The 18,750-nt window shown below is 44.0% G+C and overlaps 1 protein-coding gene across 1 annotated transcript in view; it reads right to left on the reverse strand.

Annotated features, from left to right (window-relative positions):
* BABAM2 (BRISC and BRCA1 A complex member 2) overlaps positions 1-18,750 on the reverse strand; it is a 140,262-nt gene that overhangs the window by 86,114 nt on the left and 35,398 nt on the right. The window contains exon 7 of the mRNA XM_082214867.1: positions 1,271-1,380. Coding sequence (XP_082070993.1) covers positions 1,271-1,380 — 110 coding nt within the window. The remainder of the gene's footprint in view (positions 1-1,270; positions 1,381-18,750) is intronic.

The raw sequence follows: 18,750 nt of genomic DNA on the forward strand, positions 1-18,750 counted from the left end.
TACAGCTTGCCTAAATACCGCTTAATCTGAAGAAGCCTTTTTCTATTCTCATAGGGCATAGTTTAGGGGGAATGCTATTCAACAACAACATATAACAAAATGATTTGATAGCTTGATCCTATTCCCTGCTAAATACTGCATTAAAAAGGTGAGAATTAAATTTAACCAGTGCTCTGTCCATTTGCAGAATGAAGCTTGTTGCATTGCATTCCTCACTCCTGACTACACAGGTTGGAAGATTGGCTACTGACTTACTCACAATGTAATAATGACGCACCACCAGGCATACAGAGGCTGCGGCAGGGAAACAAGCACCACTTCCTGGTTCACATCACTCTGACCCCATTCCCACAGTAGTTGAGATTCAGAGATCACAAGCTAGCACAACAGCCAAAGAGTTCCAGACACTTTGATTTATGCCTCTCAATAAAAATATCCACTAGCTACAGCTGAAACACATTGCAAGTATGTAAATTCACTGCATAGGAAAACACAGTGAAAGGGTTAACAAGACACCCAACTTGGGCGAAGGCATGAGTTGGGGCTGTCACTCATGCAGCCGTGACATTGCTGAATGGTAGCATTTAATTACTTTATTTCATTTTTAATAGGTGCTAGAACCATTGGTGAGTTGTGCCATTTGCTATGGTTATTCACTGCTGTTTTTTCATGTACTATTCTGTCAAAGTTGCTACTGGGATAGTGCGTTGACTGACCAGATGACTGGCATACAAGCAGTGGATAGCTCAGGCAGTAGGGCATGAGACTCTTAATCTCAAGGATGTGGGTTCGAGATTCACGTTGGGCAAAGTATTCCCGCATTGCAGGGGGTTGGACAAGATGACCCTCGTGGTCCCTTCTAACTTGACAATTCTGTGATTCTATGATCAGCCTGTCACTGGCGTTTCCCCTAATGGAAAAAATCTGAGAAAAATCTCTGCACCTTAAATCCCCTTGGGTGGGGTGTGTGGTCAATGGAATAAAGAGAGAAAAGATGGAACCTTCAACCAATACCATTTCAGGAAGCTACAAGCTGCTTGCAATACTGCCAGTGCTGGCTCAGCTCTAATAGTATTATATACTTAAGGATGGATCTGGCATGGGAAACTGCATGGATTTACCAGCACAGCCACTTACAATCATAATCTTGGCTTTTGGCAATTAAAAGTCAGAGAGGTTTGATGCCCCCCAAAACTTCCTGCATGAACAGCAAGTGGTATAATTAAATGTTATGAGAACAGGAATATCATATATGAGGTGCTGCACTTACTGTTCGATTCGTGGAGACAGATACAGTTTGGGGAAAACTTGAGTAGCTTCTGTATCCTCAAAGCTGACGGAAAGAAGAGCAACATCTTCCCCGGGGTCTTCATTTGCATCCTACAAACAAACATACACAAAAAGAAAACAACTTCAGACTGAAAGTAGACATAAGCTCAATAATGGGAGAGAGTCCAAGGCCTGTTCAAGAGGTTTGCAGTCTGCAAGTGCAACCCATTAAAAAAAATGTGGAGAGACAACTTGCTCAGCACTGAGGGGCACACTGGAAAACAGAACATTAGCAGGGACAAATCTGCATATTTTAGGTGCATGTGGTCGACATAAATTACATGTCATTGCTATGAACATGGCAGATGTCAAATTACTGCTAGTGGGCATGTCACAATATTCTTCTGCAGAAATTGTTGCCCTCAAAACTCAACTCAGCTCTTAATAATAATAAAAATTTTATAACTGTAACAAACAAGGAATATGGGTTGATTCTTTGCTTCATGATTTGTAATCTTGAGACATTTTGCTGCCACCATTTCAATTTGCCCTTCACAACTATGAATGCAAGATTATTTTTAAAATTAAGGAAGTGAATTTATGGTTTCCTAGATGCCAAATTTGGCCATGTGCATGGCCTATTCTGCTGACCCTCCCAAAATTTGAAAAATGTAGTTCTCCAGTTGTGTCAATCAGCTTGACTTTCTCTGTTTTTGTTTTAAAAGTTGTAAGAGGGCTCGTGAGCATCAAGCAATATCTCTTTCCAGTGTTGCTAACATCCCAGAGAATAAATATTCTGGCAAAAAGTCCCATGGCTCAGAAGTAGAGCACATGCTCTGCATGCGGAATGTAATCAGGTTCATTCACTGGTAGAAAGACTGGGAAAGTCTGAAATCCAGGAGAGTTGTGGCCCAATACTGGGCTAGATGCAGGAATGGTCTTAATTTGGGAATAAATCAGTTTGTTCTAATTCCATAATTCAGCAGGGTATTTGTATTACTCCTAAATGTTTATATGTCCCTGAAGCTTTGCAAGAGGTGGGTATATAAATACTGTGATAAATATATATACTTAATTATTTATTTGGTAAAGAGATAACAATACAACTATGTAAGCGTGATGGAATCCTTTTTCTAATTACCGCAACTTGAAAGAGAAATACCCTATGGGGGGTAAACCAAGCCAGAGGTATCACAGATGACACTTGCAGGAAGAATTTGTAGCATGCCTGAACAAGACCTGAAGGTCATGCAGGCCTGCTTATAATACTGAGTCACTTCTATATGCATGTCTCTTTTTTCATTGTCACTGTCTACTCCGCATTTGCTGGGGGGGGGGGAAACACCCCAAGACATCGGGGAGCCTAGGGCTGCATATGTATTGTTTTGCACACTTAGCTGCATTTTCTCTAGGCAGAGTGCACCTACCGAAGAAAGCAGATCTGACATTGGTAGTCAATGTCCTAGTGGTTTAACCGCGCTCAGAATGGACTATTGCAACACTTTCTATGCAGGGCTGCCTTCAAGGACAGTTCAGAAATGATAACTGGTACAAAAAGTGGCTTGTCAGGATGTTGAACAGGCTGTGGCAACTGGAGCACAAAGATTCTATACCAAAGGCACTGGTTACCTATTAGTATACAGGCCCAGTTTAAGTTAATGACACCCTGATGGGCTGCCTTCGCCCGTATAAATCCACTTGATCGAAGTCTCAGCTCAGTGACTGCCCTCACTCAGCTTACTGACTGCCCACACTGAAAGGACAGTTGGTAGGATCCAGGAACAGGGTCATCTCAGTGTTGGCACAACTTTTACAGAACTCCCCCCTGGTCTGATAGACTCTCTCCCTCTTCTTTAAGTGTATGATCACACTACTCATTCATACTAAATCAGAGGATGGGGGGAAGCCCAGAACAGATTTATGGGGCACTATGGTTTATACAAGGACACGGGTGGTGCTGTGGGTTAAACCACAGAGCCTGGGACTTGCCGATCACAAGGTCGACGGTTCGAATCCCCGCAACAGGGTGAGCTCCCGTTGCTCGGTCCCTGCTCCTGCCAACCTAGCAGTTTGAAAGCACACCAGTGCAAGTAGATAAATAGGTACCGCTCCGGCGGGAAGGTAAACGGTGTTTTCCATGTGCTGCTCTGGTTCGCCAGAAGCAGCTTAGTCATGCTGGCCACATGACCTGGAAGCTGTACGCCGGCTCCCTCTGCCAATAAAGCGAGATGACCGCCGCAACCCCAGAGTTGGCCACGACTGGACCTAATGGTCAGGGGTCCCTTTACCTTTACCTTTATGGTTTATACTGTGAACAAGCCGTGTGATCATACACACTGCTCAAAATTCCCTGCCACTGTTCCTAGTTCAGAAAAAGCCACTGTTCCCAGTTTTGAAGATCAGAGATTTTAAGGGGGGAGGGGGAAGGATGCTTAGAACATACAACTATTTTAAAAACAACAACAAACCATTTCATTCACCATAAAACTCTCACACAATTCGTTATGCAGAGATTTTGATATTGTTTTTACTTGCATTTGTAAACTGCCTCATGTGCATATTGGAGTGATGGGGGTATAAGTTTCTTTTAAAAACAAATAATTTAATGACAAGGGACGCGGGTGGCGCTGTGGGCTAAAGCCTCAGCGCCTAGGGCTTGCCGATCGAAAGGTCGGCGGTTCGAATCCCCGCGGCGGGGTGCGCTCCCGCTGCTCGGTCCCAGCGCCTGCCAACCTAGCAGTTCGAAAGCACCCCCGGGGGCAAGTAGATAAATAGGTACCGCTTACCAGCGGGAAGGTAAACGGCGTTCCGTGTGCGGCTCTGGCTCGCCAGAGCAGCGTTGTCACGCTGGCCACGTGACCCGGAAGTGTCTCCGGACAGCGCTGGCCCCCGGCCAATAGATGTGAGATGGGCGCACAAACCCCAGAGTCTGGCAAGACTGGCCCGCTCTGGCAGGGGTACCTTTACCTTTACCTTTAATTTAATGACAATGCATTTTTAAAGTAATCATTTCCCCGTAATGTATAGTATGCTAAAATTCTCTTAACTGAATTTTGTGTTTTATCCATTAGGATCATTAAACGATGCGCCAGTTCTTGTTCCTTGTAGTGATGTAGGTTTCAGGATACCTTTCACAATTTGTTTTTTATTTGACCATGTAAGCCATTAAACAACAGAGTAACCTTTTAAAAAATAGATTCCTGGCAACTAATGCCCAAACACATTCAAAGCACAATGCACGAACACATTGTTTTCCTGCATCCTTCTACCTACTGTAACTAAAAACTGGGAACTTACTGGAACTGAGGATTTATGATGAGTCACAGTGCTAATAGCCAGTCCAACCAAAACATCTGCTCTACACTGTTACAACTGCTATAATTCATTTCCCCTTGTGTTTGGAGTAGAACCAAGTTGCATAGTAAGGATCTGAGAAACGAAGAAGCCTACAAAAAACAGGTATAAACTCAGGAAAGGATACCGATTTTTCAAAAGACAATATTTATGCCAACCAAGTACCCATAATTATTCGTAACTAACACCCATCAGAGAGGGTGTGTACATGTTCCCAGTTCAGCTCTTTGCACAAATCTACACAATTATCCTAACCATTTTTGCCCAGTTAGATTGAAGGACACCACCATTTGCCTGTCTGCCTGCCTGCGTCCCCCCCTCCATTATTAACATTTATAGCCTCGTGTTAATAGGCAGTATTGGAGACAGCTTCCTCATTCTGGAGATATTAGATGCTAAAAATACTGTGTTGTATGCAGTGGTTGCGTGAGAGGAAGGCAGCTTGCGCAAACAAGCTTTCCTCTCCCCTCCCCTCTCCAGAGGTTGTTTTTTCTTTGTGGTGGTGGTGGGGGGGATCCTGAACATGGAACTGCAGTGTAAGGGGGAATCTGCCTGAAATCAGATGGAGGAATCTTGCTTGAAATGGAACTCCGCTGCTTGATTTTGGGCCCTTCCTCCTTTGTACTGCAGTTCTGTATAAAATATTTCTTCATGCTCCAACTTTATGAATATCTACATATGAAACAAGTTTCTGCCTCCTACAAAGACACACTCCTCTTTCCATCTCAGAGAAAAGCATGGCTTGCATCTCAAGTTATCCATTAAATATGCTAGCACTGAAGCTCCTCTGTACAGTGGTACCTCGGGTTAAGTACTTAATTCATTCCAGAGGTCCGTTCTTAACCTGAAACTGTTCTTAACCTGAAGCACCACTTTAGCTAATGGGGCCTCTTGCTGCTGCTGCGCCGCCAGAGCACGATTTCTGTTCTTATCCTGAAGCAAAGTTCTTAACCTGAAGCACTATTTCTGGGTTAGCGGAGTCTGTAACCTGAAGCGTATGTAACCCGAGGTACCATGTACAGTGGTGCCTCGCAAGACGAAAAGAATCCGTTCTGTGATTCTCTTTGTCTAGCGGTTTTTTCATCTTGCGAAGCAAGCCCATTGACGGATTAGCGGATTAGCACTATTAGCGGGCTTTTAGCGGCTTATCGGATCAGCTGATAAGTGGCTTAGCGGCTTAGAAAAAGGGGGGGTGGGAAAAAAAACCGCAGGAACTCGCAAGACATTTTCGTCTTGCGAAGCAAGCCCATAGGAGATTCGTTTTGCGAAGCACCTCCAAAACGGAAAACACTTTCGTCTAGCGAGTTTTCCGTCTTGCGAGGCATTCGTCTTGCGGGACACCACTGTACTGTATGAATAAAGACATAGCTAGCTGGACAATACTAGAAGCTTTTAATTATAGTAGCTATCTTAAGCAGTTGAGGGGAGTATTTTTCAGCAAAGGTACTCTACTGGGCATGGCGGGCAGACAGATGCTTCACTAGGGCTCCAGGAGAGAGCAGAAAAGTGAATGCCAACCACACAAGAAGGACGGAGAAATCAATGTTTAGATGCAAACTTGTTGGAGAGCAGCAATCCATCCTTGTCTGAAAAACAAGCTTCAAGGTTACTGACCAATGGAAAAAGGGAGAGTGGATATCTCCAAGGATGAATTACACAGTGGTGCCACAGCATAGTTAACATACAGAACTTAAATACCTCTGCTGAAATATGGATGTGTATTACAGTGGTACCTTGGTTCTTGAACTTCATCTGTTCCAGGAGTCCGTTCGACTCCCGAAACCGTTCGAAAACCAAGGCACAGTTTCTGATTGGCTGCAGGAGCTTCCTGTGCTCAAGTGGAAGCTGTGTCGGATGTTCAGCTTCCGAAAAACGTTCACAAACCGGGACACTTACTTCCGGGTTTGTGGTATTTGGGAGACAATTTGTTTGACAACTAAGCCATTCAAGAACCAAGGTACCACTGTATGTCATAATGCCACTCTTGAAGTTGCCTGCTGAACTGCAGGCTGCCTGAAACACAAAAAACACCCTTATACATACCCCTATACATAGTTTAAAACAATGGCACATACACACAGATATCTCTATTCACCTCCTCAACTCTAAAGAAGTGGTGCTTTTAAAAAATATCAGTGCTTCAGTGTCTCATGCATTCTGTGCAATACGTGATCTGCCTCTTTGGAAGGTACTTTGGATTTTCTTTCAGGTTTCTAATGCTGCAAGTGGGCTTGTCTCTTTTATTCTTCATTGTGCAAAACCTAGCTGTAGGACCTACATAAATTATAACGCTTTTTAATGCTCTATAGAACAGGGTAGCCCAAGTTTTCATACCACGTGAGCTTCAACATGGAACCTGCGAGCCACACACTGCTTTGTCCTGCGTGGGGGTGGGAGGGGAAGAGTAAAATTTGATGCCTCCCCCCCAGCCCTCATGCTGCTTTCCCAAAGCCAGCTATGAAAGGCGCCAGGGCTTTGGGAAGGAGGTGTTTGACTCCAACAGGGTTCTAGAGCCCTCCAACTTCCTTCGCAAAACTGGGAAAGCACTAACTAGGCTTTGGGAGGGAGGTGGGAGGACTCTAGGACGCTGCCAGAGCCCTCATGCCTCCTTGCCAAAGCTTGCTTACCCAACTTTGGAAATGTTGCCGAAGGGCACCCAAAAAGGCATTGAGCCACATCTTGGACCCACCCTGCTACAGAGTAACTAGACATTTGATCGGATCCAATAGCTTATTTTGGAATTTTCAACAGCAAAACCATCACAACCATTCCACCAGCTCTTGCTCGCAAACCTTATAGCAGCACCTCAGAAATTCACAACCTGGAGGTGCTCAGGCAAGAGTGCCATTTCTCTCACACAGAAATACTTTTGAATACTCTTCCTTGAGTCCAAGTTATTTTGCTCAGTCCCTGATGACAAAAGATCCAACCAAGAAAAGAGAAAGACTATAATGAATTCCCACCCCCTGCCCACAAAACATATTCTCTGCAGCTAAATGGCTCAGATCAAATCATGCCCAAACAGCAGATAAAGCTCTTGCTGAGATTGTGAAAACTCCTTACTTGCTTACATACTGGAAAGGTTTTCTAACCACATGGATCTGCACAGCAAAGTTATTTTGTTTCAATTTTACAGCTTTCTGGGGTAAAAACCATCATAATGAATAAAACTGATTGATAAAAGCTGTAAAGAGACTACACTGCTCCTTTCCAAGTTAAGTGGTTGCTTTTAGAATATATACTGAACAGCGACAACAACTTCACTGCGAGGGAATAAGAGTTGCTTCACCAGCTCTCCCTCCATCTCAGGCAGCTTTCATGCTCAATGCAAGAGCCCAGCTCTCACTACTCAGGAAAGAGTTAAGAATGCCATGAGTACACCTTACTTTCTACTTACCAGCACTTGGGTGGGGGGTGGGGATCATTTCTACTGAGTCTGTTATCAGCTGCCCCAGGCCTCCTCTAACCTCAAGAAATGCAAGACTCACACCTCTGGAATTCCCTCAGCTGCTGTTCCCCACCCTGGATATGATGCTATTGAAGTAAGTACAGTGGTGCCCTGCAAGACGAATGCCTCGCAAGACAAAAAACTCGCTAGACGAAAGGTTTTTTCATTCGCGATTTGCCTCGCAAGACGAATTCCCCTATGCGCTTGCTTCGCAAGACGAAAACGTCTCGCGACTCTGTTAAGCCGTTTAAACCGTGCTTCGCAAGAAGAAAAATTTGTTAGACGGCAAAAATTGCGGAACGAATTAATTTCGTCTTGCGGGGCACCACTGTACTATTTAGTAAAATATCCACTTTCCACAACTTGAAATCTGCTGCTTATTATACAGCCTTGGGTGGATGAAACAAGAGGGTTTCTTTTGACCTAGAGCAGGGGTCAGCAACCTTTTTTTCAGCAGGGGGCTGGTCCACCGCCCCTCAAACCATGTGATGGGCTGGACTATATTTTGGGGGTGGGGAATGAACGAATTCCTATGCCCCACAAATAACCCAGAGAGGCATTTTAAATAAAAGGACACATTCTACTCATGTAAAAACATGCTGATTCCCGGACTGTCCGCGGGCCAGATTGAGAAAGCAATTGGGCCGCATCCGGCCCACGGCCTTAGATTGCCTACCCCTGACCTAGAGTATTTCCAGCCATATATCTGGTACAACATTAGCCAAGAGAGGGCATTCAGGGAGGAAGGATCATGCCAGATGACTGAGGTATTTCCAACAGAAGAACCCAGTGGGGAACATGGCCAGTTTTGTACCTTGTGCTGCGGATCCATCAGGTGTCAGACAGATAAACAACTATTTGACTTTTAGAAGACATCTGAAGGCAGCTCTGTTCAGGGAAGTTTTTAATGGTTGATGTTTTACTGTGTTTTTAACACTTTGTTGGGAGCCACCCAAAGTGGCTGGGGAAACCCAGTCAGATGGGCGGCATATAATTATCATCATCACCATCATAATCCAGAATTTTCAGCTCAGCCATGAAGTTGGCCAGGCAGCAGGACTGGCAAAAGTCATTCTGGATTTGGCATTGTGAACTTCTAACATATTGGGGGTGGGGACTTCAATATTTATGGCAAATGCTCCCTTATCTGGGTCTCAACTAAGGACTTCGTGGTCACTATTACCACCATAAGATGGAAACCAATATTCAAAGCTGAACCCGTATCATCTTAAACTGAGATTGTTGGCTTTCATATTACACAAACTGGGCACAACCCAAGTTCTTATTTCCCTCTTGAAAGGAATGGAAGCTGCACATGAGTCTCGCTCAGGAAAGCTTCTTGATTATGCCCATTATTCCCATTTCATATGAACACACTGCATTATTTCCCTAAGCCTGAAAGACAGGAAGAGCTATAAATCTAAACACATACTTGGCTACATTAGATATAATCTACTGGGAAAACTACTGTCCTTTCAATAAACAGGACTCCAAAGTATTTTTTAAAGGAACATACAGTTTCACCAGATTATGTCAAAACAATATTTTAGAAAGTGACACATTGAGTTACTGTAACCAATCTGATATTGTCAAACAAAGAGTAGAAACCCCCAAACTGATTGCAGTCTAGCTAAAGGATATTTCTACCCTTATCAACAATACTGCTGTGTGAACACCCTGCTCAGGCTCCTTCAATTCCCATCCCCTAACCATATACACTGCATGAATACTATGAACGTCTCAAGATTGAGGTGACCCAGTTGAGTTCCTATGTCTTTCCTGTCCTCAACAGAACAATCATAAAGGTAAAGGTAAAGGTACCCCTGCCCGAGCGGGCCAGTCTTGACAGACTCTGGGGTTTGTGCGCCCATCTCACATCTATTGGCCGGGGGCCAGCGCTGTCCGGAGACACTTCCGGGTCACGTGGCCAGCGTGACAACGCTGCTCTGGCGAGCCAGAGCCGCACACGGAACGCCGTTTACCTTCCCGCTGGTAAGCGGTACCTATTTATCTACTTGCCCCCAGGGGTGCTTTCGAACTGCTAGGTTGGCAGGCGCTGGGACCGAGCAGCGGGAGCGCACCCCGCCGCGGGGATTCGAACCGCCGACCTTTCGATCGGCAAGCCCTAGGCGCTGAGGCTTTAACCCACAGCGCCACCCGCGTTATGCCCAAAAACAAACATAGGAAGCCAAAGCAACAATGAAAAACAGTGCATCAGTTTCAAGTTCATCCATGCGGGTAGTTTCAAGTTCATCCATGCGGGTAGTTTCTTTGCATCATGTAATGCAGTGTTTCCCAAACGTTTTTGGGCAACGGCACACCTGTTTACTGAAAAAAAATCTCGCGGCACACCACCATTAAAGCCCCGCCCCGTGACGTCAGCGCGCAGCGTCACGCCGGGAGGGACGCACAAAAGTGAAAGTTTTTTCCCTCGGCAGCTCCTCTCAGCTGCGCTCAATCCGCCTCGGAGCGCAGGAGCGATGCCTCTCTCTGGCTCTCCCTCCGCGCAGGCCCGCCTCTCGCCGCCCGACTCGCCCGCCTCCCTCCAGGTATCTCGCGGCACACCAGCCGATGTCTCACGGCACACCGGTTGGGAAACACTGATGTAATGCGCACTAAAGGCATCTTTTGTTTTTATGATGGTAGTGCAGTAAGAATGAGTTAACATTACAGTCATGTGCCTATGTTTGGCCAGCAGGTAAAACACTCAAAGCATATTTTAGCTACATGACAAGTCTCTAAACCTATACCAAACAGTTTCGAATAAACCTTGCAGTATTATTTTGCTAAGTGGTGACAGTGTACTTGAGCTATTCAAGACATAAAGGAAAAGATGAACTCTTGCCTGAGGAGCCTTGACATCTTAATGTGAAAAGATAAGAACTGACAACATACTAAGGAATCTTGAGAATGTTATAACACAGGGCTTGATCTTGTGAAGTACAAGTAATAAACACTACTATTTAGTATTAAATTTGACATCTAATCTGCAGAAGTTAAGACACATTCTGTGTATGCTCTGTTTGCTTTAAGATCTTTCAGTGGCACATCATAATGCTATTTATATTATCAGGATTGATTCTTGGACAGCATTTTCTTTCATTGTATTTAAAATGTGCATCCTGCATCAAAATGCGTTTCTTTTTCATTTCAGCTGCCCAATCTGGCACTTTTAAAAAAGCAATGTCCCTTTCAGGTGTGATCACAAGCCCAGATATTCTGGATACCTTTCTTAATATGATCAACCCTTGTTGCATACCTACATGGGAGGTAAAAGGACATCTTGTTCCCATAAACTATCTTAGGGTGATGCAAACATGGTATGAGTTAGTGTGTTCTATGCCAAACTGTGCCCAACCTAGAAGGCTACCTATATTTGGTAACAAACCCTAGAAATAAGCAACTAGTCCTGCCTGGCAAGGAGGACTACTCTTGACAGGCTAAAATATGAGTTTGCCAGTAGCAAGTAAGTGAGCACATCTGCGAAAGCTTTGCTCTTCATATTGCCTATTCTTCTCTTTCTGTCTCTTCCTTCAAAACTCTTTCCGCTATCTTAAACTCTTCAGCTCATCTATTTTTTTTAATTTAAAATACTTATAGGCATATAATACTTATTGGCAGGGGGTTGGACTCGATGGCCCTTGTGGTCTCTTCCAACTCTATGATTCTATGATTCTACCTTCATGACTAAAACTCACTCGTTGCGGCTAACTGATAAAAAAGAAATTTATGTTCCATTTGTTGCAAAGTTCATTTTGCCCCACCACACTTCTCTGAACATTGGCTCCCTGTTTCTTCTCACATTTGTGAACTTGTACAAGCTTTCAAATGTCTTCGTTCCCTTCCTTAACTACCTGCTCTTCACAATTCCCACGCACCTGGCGCTGCTTGTTTCCCCTTCTTGCTACTCTCTACTATTGAGATAGATGTTAGGAGGCATGTTCCAAAGTGAAGAGGCAAGTTTAACTTTCTCTTTCTCTAACAGAACTTGCACCTTTTCAGTTTCCACAACTCTTCCACTCCATATCTCATTTTATTAAGGTTGTAGGATGGAAGACAGGGTTCACTCCCCAGTTTTATATACAGCAGATGAATATTGCAATCATCTCAAGGACAAAAACAATTTGACAAACTGTATCCTTTGGTCACTTCAATGAGCACAATGAGCACAGATGTGGAAAGGACCTTCACCACTCCAAAATGTCCCCTTGCTTTGGGTGAGCTGAATGGCATATAACAGTTCTACATAATTATGCTGATAACTCCTTTGCTAGCTCAGAAGTCTGATTGTAGCTCGGGTTCAAGTGCTACCCAGAACCAACGAAGTAACCTTCGTGAATGCAAAGAGGAAAGCATCATATCCTTAAGAGATGCAAGATGAAAACACACCAGAATGTATTCTAAGATAGTCTACAACAGGCTTGGGGACCTGTGGCCCTTCAGATATTGCAGGCCACCAATTCCCTTCTGAGAGCCAGTGTGGTGTAGTGGTTAAGAGCGGTAGTCACGTAATCTGGGAAACCGGGTTCGTGTCTCCACTCCTCCACATGCAGCTGCTGGGTGACCTTGGGCCAGTCACACTTCTCTGAAGTCTCTCAGCCCCACTCACCTCACAGAGTGTTTGTTGTGGGGGAGGAAGGGAAAGGAGAATGTTAGCCGCTTTGAGACTCCTGAAGGGGAGTGAAAGGCGGGATATCAAATCCAAACTCTTCTTCTTCTTCTTCTTCTTCCTGTTCATCAACCATAAAGACATGAGTTTGAATTCAACTATATCTGGAGGGTCCGTATAATTAAAGCTATGGTTTTCCCAGTAGTAATGTATGGAAGTGAGAGCTGGACCATAAAGAAGGCTGATCGCCGAAGAATTGATGCTTTTGAATTATGGTGCTGGAGGAGACTCTTGAGAGTGCCATGGACTGCAAGAAGATCAAACCTCTCCATTCTGAAGGAAATCAGCCCTGAGTGCTCACTGGAAGGACAGATTGTGAAGCTGAGGCTCCAATACTTTGGCCACGTCATGAGAAGAGAAGACTCCCAGGAAAAGACCCTGATGTTGGGAAAGATGGAGGGCATAAGGAGAAGGGGACGACAGAGGACGAGATGGTTGCACAGTGTTCTTGAAGCAACCAGCATGAGTTTGACCAAACTGCAGGAGGCAGTGGAAGACAGGAGTGCCTGGCGTTCTCTGGTCCATGGGGTCACGAAGAGGCGGACACGACTAAATGACTAAACAACAACAACAAATATCTGGAGGGACACAGGTTCCCCACTCCTGGTCTAGACTATCTACCTGATGTAAGAACCAATCTGGATTAATAATGCCAGGCACAGACAGTCTTCCTAACAGATTATGATTCTAAACAGGCTTGACAACAGCACTTCTTGGAAAGGGATCAGAAAGGCAGTAGAAGTCTTGCCCTTCCCGCAGCCTCTGTAATAAATACACAAAATAAAAAGCACCATAATGTTGGGCATTTAAAGCAGGGTACATATGTCCTCCCAAAAGTACACAGAGCAGCTTGATTGCAATCCTGCCCCCTCCAACTTCTTCCATGAGACTGAGAAAGCCTGTTCTTTCTCACAACAAAATGTACGGTTTTCACATCATAAATTGTTTGGCTGCTGCTGTTTTTGGTTAGCATCCTCCTGCAACTTATCCCCATGGGAGAGGCTATCACAATGCTGCGGCACATAATATTCTGCATTTACATTTATACCCGGGCACAAATGAATCATAGAACTGCAGAGTTGGAAGGGATCCCCGAAGGTCATCTAGTTCAACCCCCTGCAATGCAGGAAACAAAATGCAAAACGCAGTACAGGAAACAGATTCTTAGACTGGCAACATGTACCGTTCAGTTTCTCCTGCATTATACTTTTAAGTGCTTCATCATCTATTAGATCACATGTTTTCTGTCAGTTGAAATAAGCAGGAAACACCATCATTTAAACTGGCTACCTAATAAACCAATCTTCAAAGTTTTCAAGCAACCACTTCAACCTATTTTGTACTTTAAAAAAGACTATTCAGGAGAAACTGTTACTTATTTTGTGAGTCTTCACATGCACATATAGTAATTAGAATAGTATATAGTTGTTCATGGACTAGTATTGTAATTAGCAGCCAGAAAGTATGTATTGTGAATAACAATTTGCTGCAAAGGCTCTTTTCTGGAATATTATTCTATCACATACTGTTTGAACGGAAATATTTTTCTCCAATAAAAGTTCGTTTTACTCCTTTCCCAGCCACACAAAACAGGAAGACATAACACATCGCCTTTTATGGTTAGAAAAATCAGACTGAGGTCTTAACGTTCTTGGACAAGCAATGCCCACATTACTACCAACACTTTTTTTTTTTACTTAACAATCTTTGAAGAGGAAGTCGATGCCTCGTATGCTCTAGGCTAAATAGAGTTATTAGCAAGACAGATACTGACAGAAATGCTTACCAGAATAAGGTCATTGATTAATCAGGCAAGGAGTCTGCTACAGGAAAGGAATTAATGTATTTGCTGAATGCCACTTAGGGCAAGTTCACACATTTGCAAAAATTTAGATTTTCTGTGTGGCAAGGTGAAGACCCGCACGCGACCCTCCACCACATATGACTCCCACCCCCATCGTTCTGCCCAGACGCTGAGGTCCAGCGCCGAGGGCCTTCTGGCGGTTCCCTCATTGTGAGAAGCAAAGCTACAGGGAACCAGGCAGAGGGCCTTCTCGGTAGTGGCGCCTGCCCTGTGGAACGCCCTCCCATCAGATGTCAAAGAGATAAACAACTACCTGACATCCAGAAGACATCTTAAGGCAGCCCTGTTCAGGGAAGTTTTTAATGTATGACATATTGGTGTATTTTTGGTCTTTGTGGAAGCCGCCCAGAGTGGCTGGGGAAACCCAGCCAGATGGGCGGGGTACAAATAATACATTATTATTATTATTATTATTATTATTATTATTATTATTACTGTAACCAAGGTTTGTCCTATGGTTTGTCCAGCAGAATTAAAACAACAAGTCCAGGTTTATATGACATGCTAAGCCAAGCTACAGCTTAGTTCACCATAGCAGCAAAATGACTGGGGGTGGGGGAGTAAACTCATCACTCTCTCCTCTCTTGAAACCAGTGCATTTGTGCTAAGCTATGGTTAGGCTTAGCCCGACATGCAAACTAGGGCACTGTACGAATCTGCTCATCCACAGCCATAATGAACCAGCAGCAGGTTCCACTATTACAGTGATATTTTCATCAGCTAGAGTGTTCAGGAAAATCTCTGCAGAGTCATTGCTCCTGTATCCATGGATAGGCCATTTTACACATTAACAATGTTCACTACAGTGCTGCTCCTAGGGTCATTGCTAGCTTTCTGGATGGAGTCAATCTTGTCCAGTTAAGCTGAACCCCAAACACTGATGCCATTATGAACTTAACAGCTGTTGTTCAACTCTACTTGCATATATAAGTTTACACAAATTCAGTGTGGTGTTTCAGCTCAATTACACTTATCATATAGATATTGATTAGGAAAAACTTTTTGCAGTGTTATGTGAGATAAATATGAAGGCAGGGGCAGCACACAGTGGCCCACCTGCACTCTACCACTTCTGTCCCTTCAGCTGAAACATGAGGCAGAAGTCTCCCAGTTTCACCCACCTACTGCAACATTTTTTTTCTGGCCTTCCTTTCATATACCACTGTCTTCTCATGGTTTCCACCTAGTTCCCTTTTGGGCACAAAATGATGACCTTAGAATGGGAGCAGCTCTACACAGATGTGCCTTTGCTTATGTTACGAAGATAAACTACAGAGTACTTGGCAAGGCATTTCTATGCAAAGGCAACATGGAATATATGACAAAATAAGGAATATTTCAAATCTTATCAAATCAGATTCGTGGGGATATTTAACATGTCCATCTCTTCATAATCTAATTTAATAAATCAGAAAGTGGGCACATTAACATTTAAATAAGCATTGTAGAATGGCTGAAATTAAATGGAATTAATTTTCATTTGAATACTCAGCATTATGAATACTAAAAGAGTGAAAATTCTGATTGGAACAAGCTTCTGTAGCAATCACCGTTTGAGGTTAACCAACCCACCAGCCCCCAGGGTTCTTCCAAACAAGTAACTGATGGTTTATGTATCATCAGAGAGACATCAGTCAGCTAAGATGATTTTTCCCATCTGTCTAGCATTTTATACAACCTGAAAGCACTTTTCAAGAGAGGAAAGGAAATTTGCTGGCTCAAATAATAAATACATAAAGCATACAAAGAAGATGGCATGTTTGCATGACTGAGTAGCAGAAAAAGTAAAGAAGTTTGAGAGGTGGGAAGAGAATTCTGTTACAGTGGTACCCCGCAAGACGAACGCCTTGCGAGACGAAAAACTCGCAAAACGAAAGGTTTTTTCGTTTTCGAGTTGCCTCGCAAGACGAATTTCCCTATGGGCTTGCTTCGCAAAACGAAGCTTGCCCCGGGGACAGCGGGTCTTCTCTTTTGAAGCAAGGGGCAGCAGGGAGATCGCTTCTCCCCACTGCCCCTTGCTTCAAAAGAGGTCCGGGGGCAGCGGGAAGCGCTTCCCGCTGCCCCCGGACCTCTTTTGAAGCAAGCGGCTGCGCTTCTCTCCGCAGCCGCTTGCTTCAAAAGAGGTCCCCACTGCCGGGCTTCGTAGAGCTGCTGCGAAGCCAGGCGGGGGGGCGGGAACACCTTCTGAAGGCGGGCGGGGGGCAAAAGTCTTTGTCCCCCCTGCCTGCCTTCCCAGGGGCTTTTAAATCGCCCCGGACAGCAGAGAAGTCCTCCGCTGTCCCGGGGCGATTTTAAAATGCCGCCCGCCAGCATTTTAAGATCGCCCGGACAGCGGAGAAGTCCTCCGCTGTCCCGGGGTTTTTTAAAATGCTGGGGGTGGGAAGAAAAGCCCTCCCCCCCCCAGCCTTCAGAAGAGGTCCAGGGACAGACTGTCCCTGGACCTGGTCTGAAGGCGGTTTCCCTAGGAACGCGTTAATTGATTTTCAATGCATTCCTATGGGAAACCGTGCATCGCAAGATGAAAAAAACGCAAGACGAAGAGACTTGCGGAACAAATTAATTTCGTCTTGCGAGGCACCACTGTATATGGTCTGAATAAAATACTTGCTGTTTTTCAAGACCTGTGTGTTTTTCTTCTCTTTTATCAAAACAGCCTTCGGCTTTTAGTCTTTTCCTCAGGAATCATCATACTTTTCTCATTTCTCCCAATCCACTTAACTTTTTCTATCAAAACCCTAGCAGAGGAGCACCCTTACTGACTTTGTACAAACCTGAGTCATTCATTTTTCTTAACGTCTTACTTCATGATCGATTACCATGTCGCCCACAGTCAATCATTCTCAACCAATACCTTCCTCTTGGCATCCAGGAAGAAAATATGACACTCTAACAGTTTTCCCAACTTAGAGATGCAAGAAATCACTATCAAGTGGAGGGGTTATTTTAATTTTATATATATATAGAAAAGACAAAATAACTGAGCCGTTTCTACACTCATAAGCCCTATGCACCAGGTGGAAGTGTTTGCATTACACTACTTGAATCAGATTCACCATCTTGTCAGAACCTGTAATCATGCCAATTCTGTACCGTAGCAATATAAGCACTGATTTATGATACTGGAATGCAATGGCTATAAAAAATAATTGCAGGTTATTACTCAATGGCATCACCTATTTTCCTCTTATCCGGATCAAAGCATTTTAAACAAATGCCTGGCCACACACGAGATCTAAAAAAACAACCTATTTTCTCAAATGGTTTCTCTTTCCATGTCAGTAAATTATCTCTGCCTACATATAACTCATGTTATGCACATATGTGAATACCCTATATCTATCCATTTCTCCACACTTATTTCTGGTCTATCGAATAGAGCTATTATTCTTAACATAAAGAGCAACTTCAATCAAATATGGGACCCAAGTTATTCTGGTTTCAGTGACTTAGGGTTACAGCCTTAATGCCACAAGTATCCAGAATCAAGGAGTCAGTCAGTATGAAGGCATTTGTATTGTGTTAGGGATATGAATTGACTTTTTAAAAAAGGGATCTCTACATTGGGACCAATACATGTAGCAGTTCTAGGTTACCATGCAGGTGCTCAAATAAGGAGTGAGCAGCTGCTTTCCAAGATTTCAGGTAGAAGACTTTCCTAGTCCTGCTACCCAACATCCTTTAACTGGATACTGGGGACATTTTACATGTCAGGGGCATGTTTTTCCTTTGCGACTGAGTGCCACGGTGAGTATCAAGAGAAGAGGGAGACCAGACAAGTATGTACACAATCCACAAAGGGCAGGGGCTACAGCAGAGCATCTATTGGAACTATGCCTTAGGCATCAGGCTCCGCAACCTGGCCACCAAGCTTACATGTGTGTCTGACTGCCTTGTTCTCATCCTACCCTCTGTTGGTCAGAGTTCAAGGAAAGAAACCAAGAAATAGCTGAGAGGGAGAACCAACCGATATAATGCTTTTGTTTCCTGTTAAAGCACCAAATAGATTTAAAGACACTCTCAAGGCAAATCTTTTTTAAAAAGAAGTAACGTAAGCACTGATAACTGGGAAACACGGGCCTGCAAGGGTGAAAAGGAGAAACGAGCTAAGAGGAAGGCTCATTTGGCAAATCCTCACCATGATCAACT

This window comes from Podarcis vaucheri (assembly GCF_965113315.1).
Source record: "Podarcis vaucheri genome assembly, chromosome: 3".
NCBI classification, from domain to species: Eukaryota; Metazoa; Chordata; class Lepidosauria; order Squamata; family Lacertidae; genus Podarcis; species Podarcis vaucheri.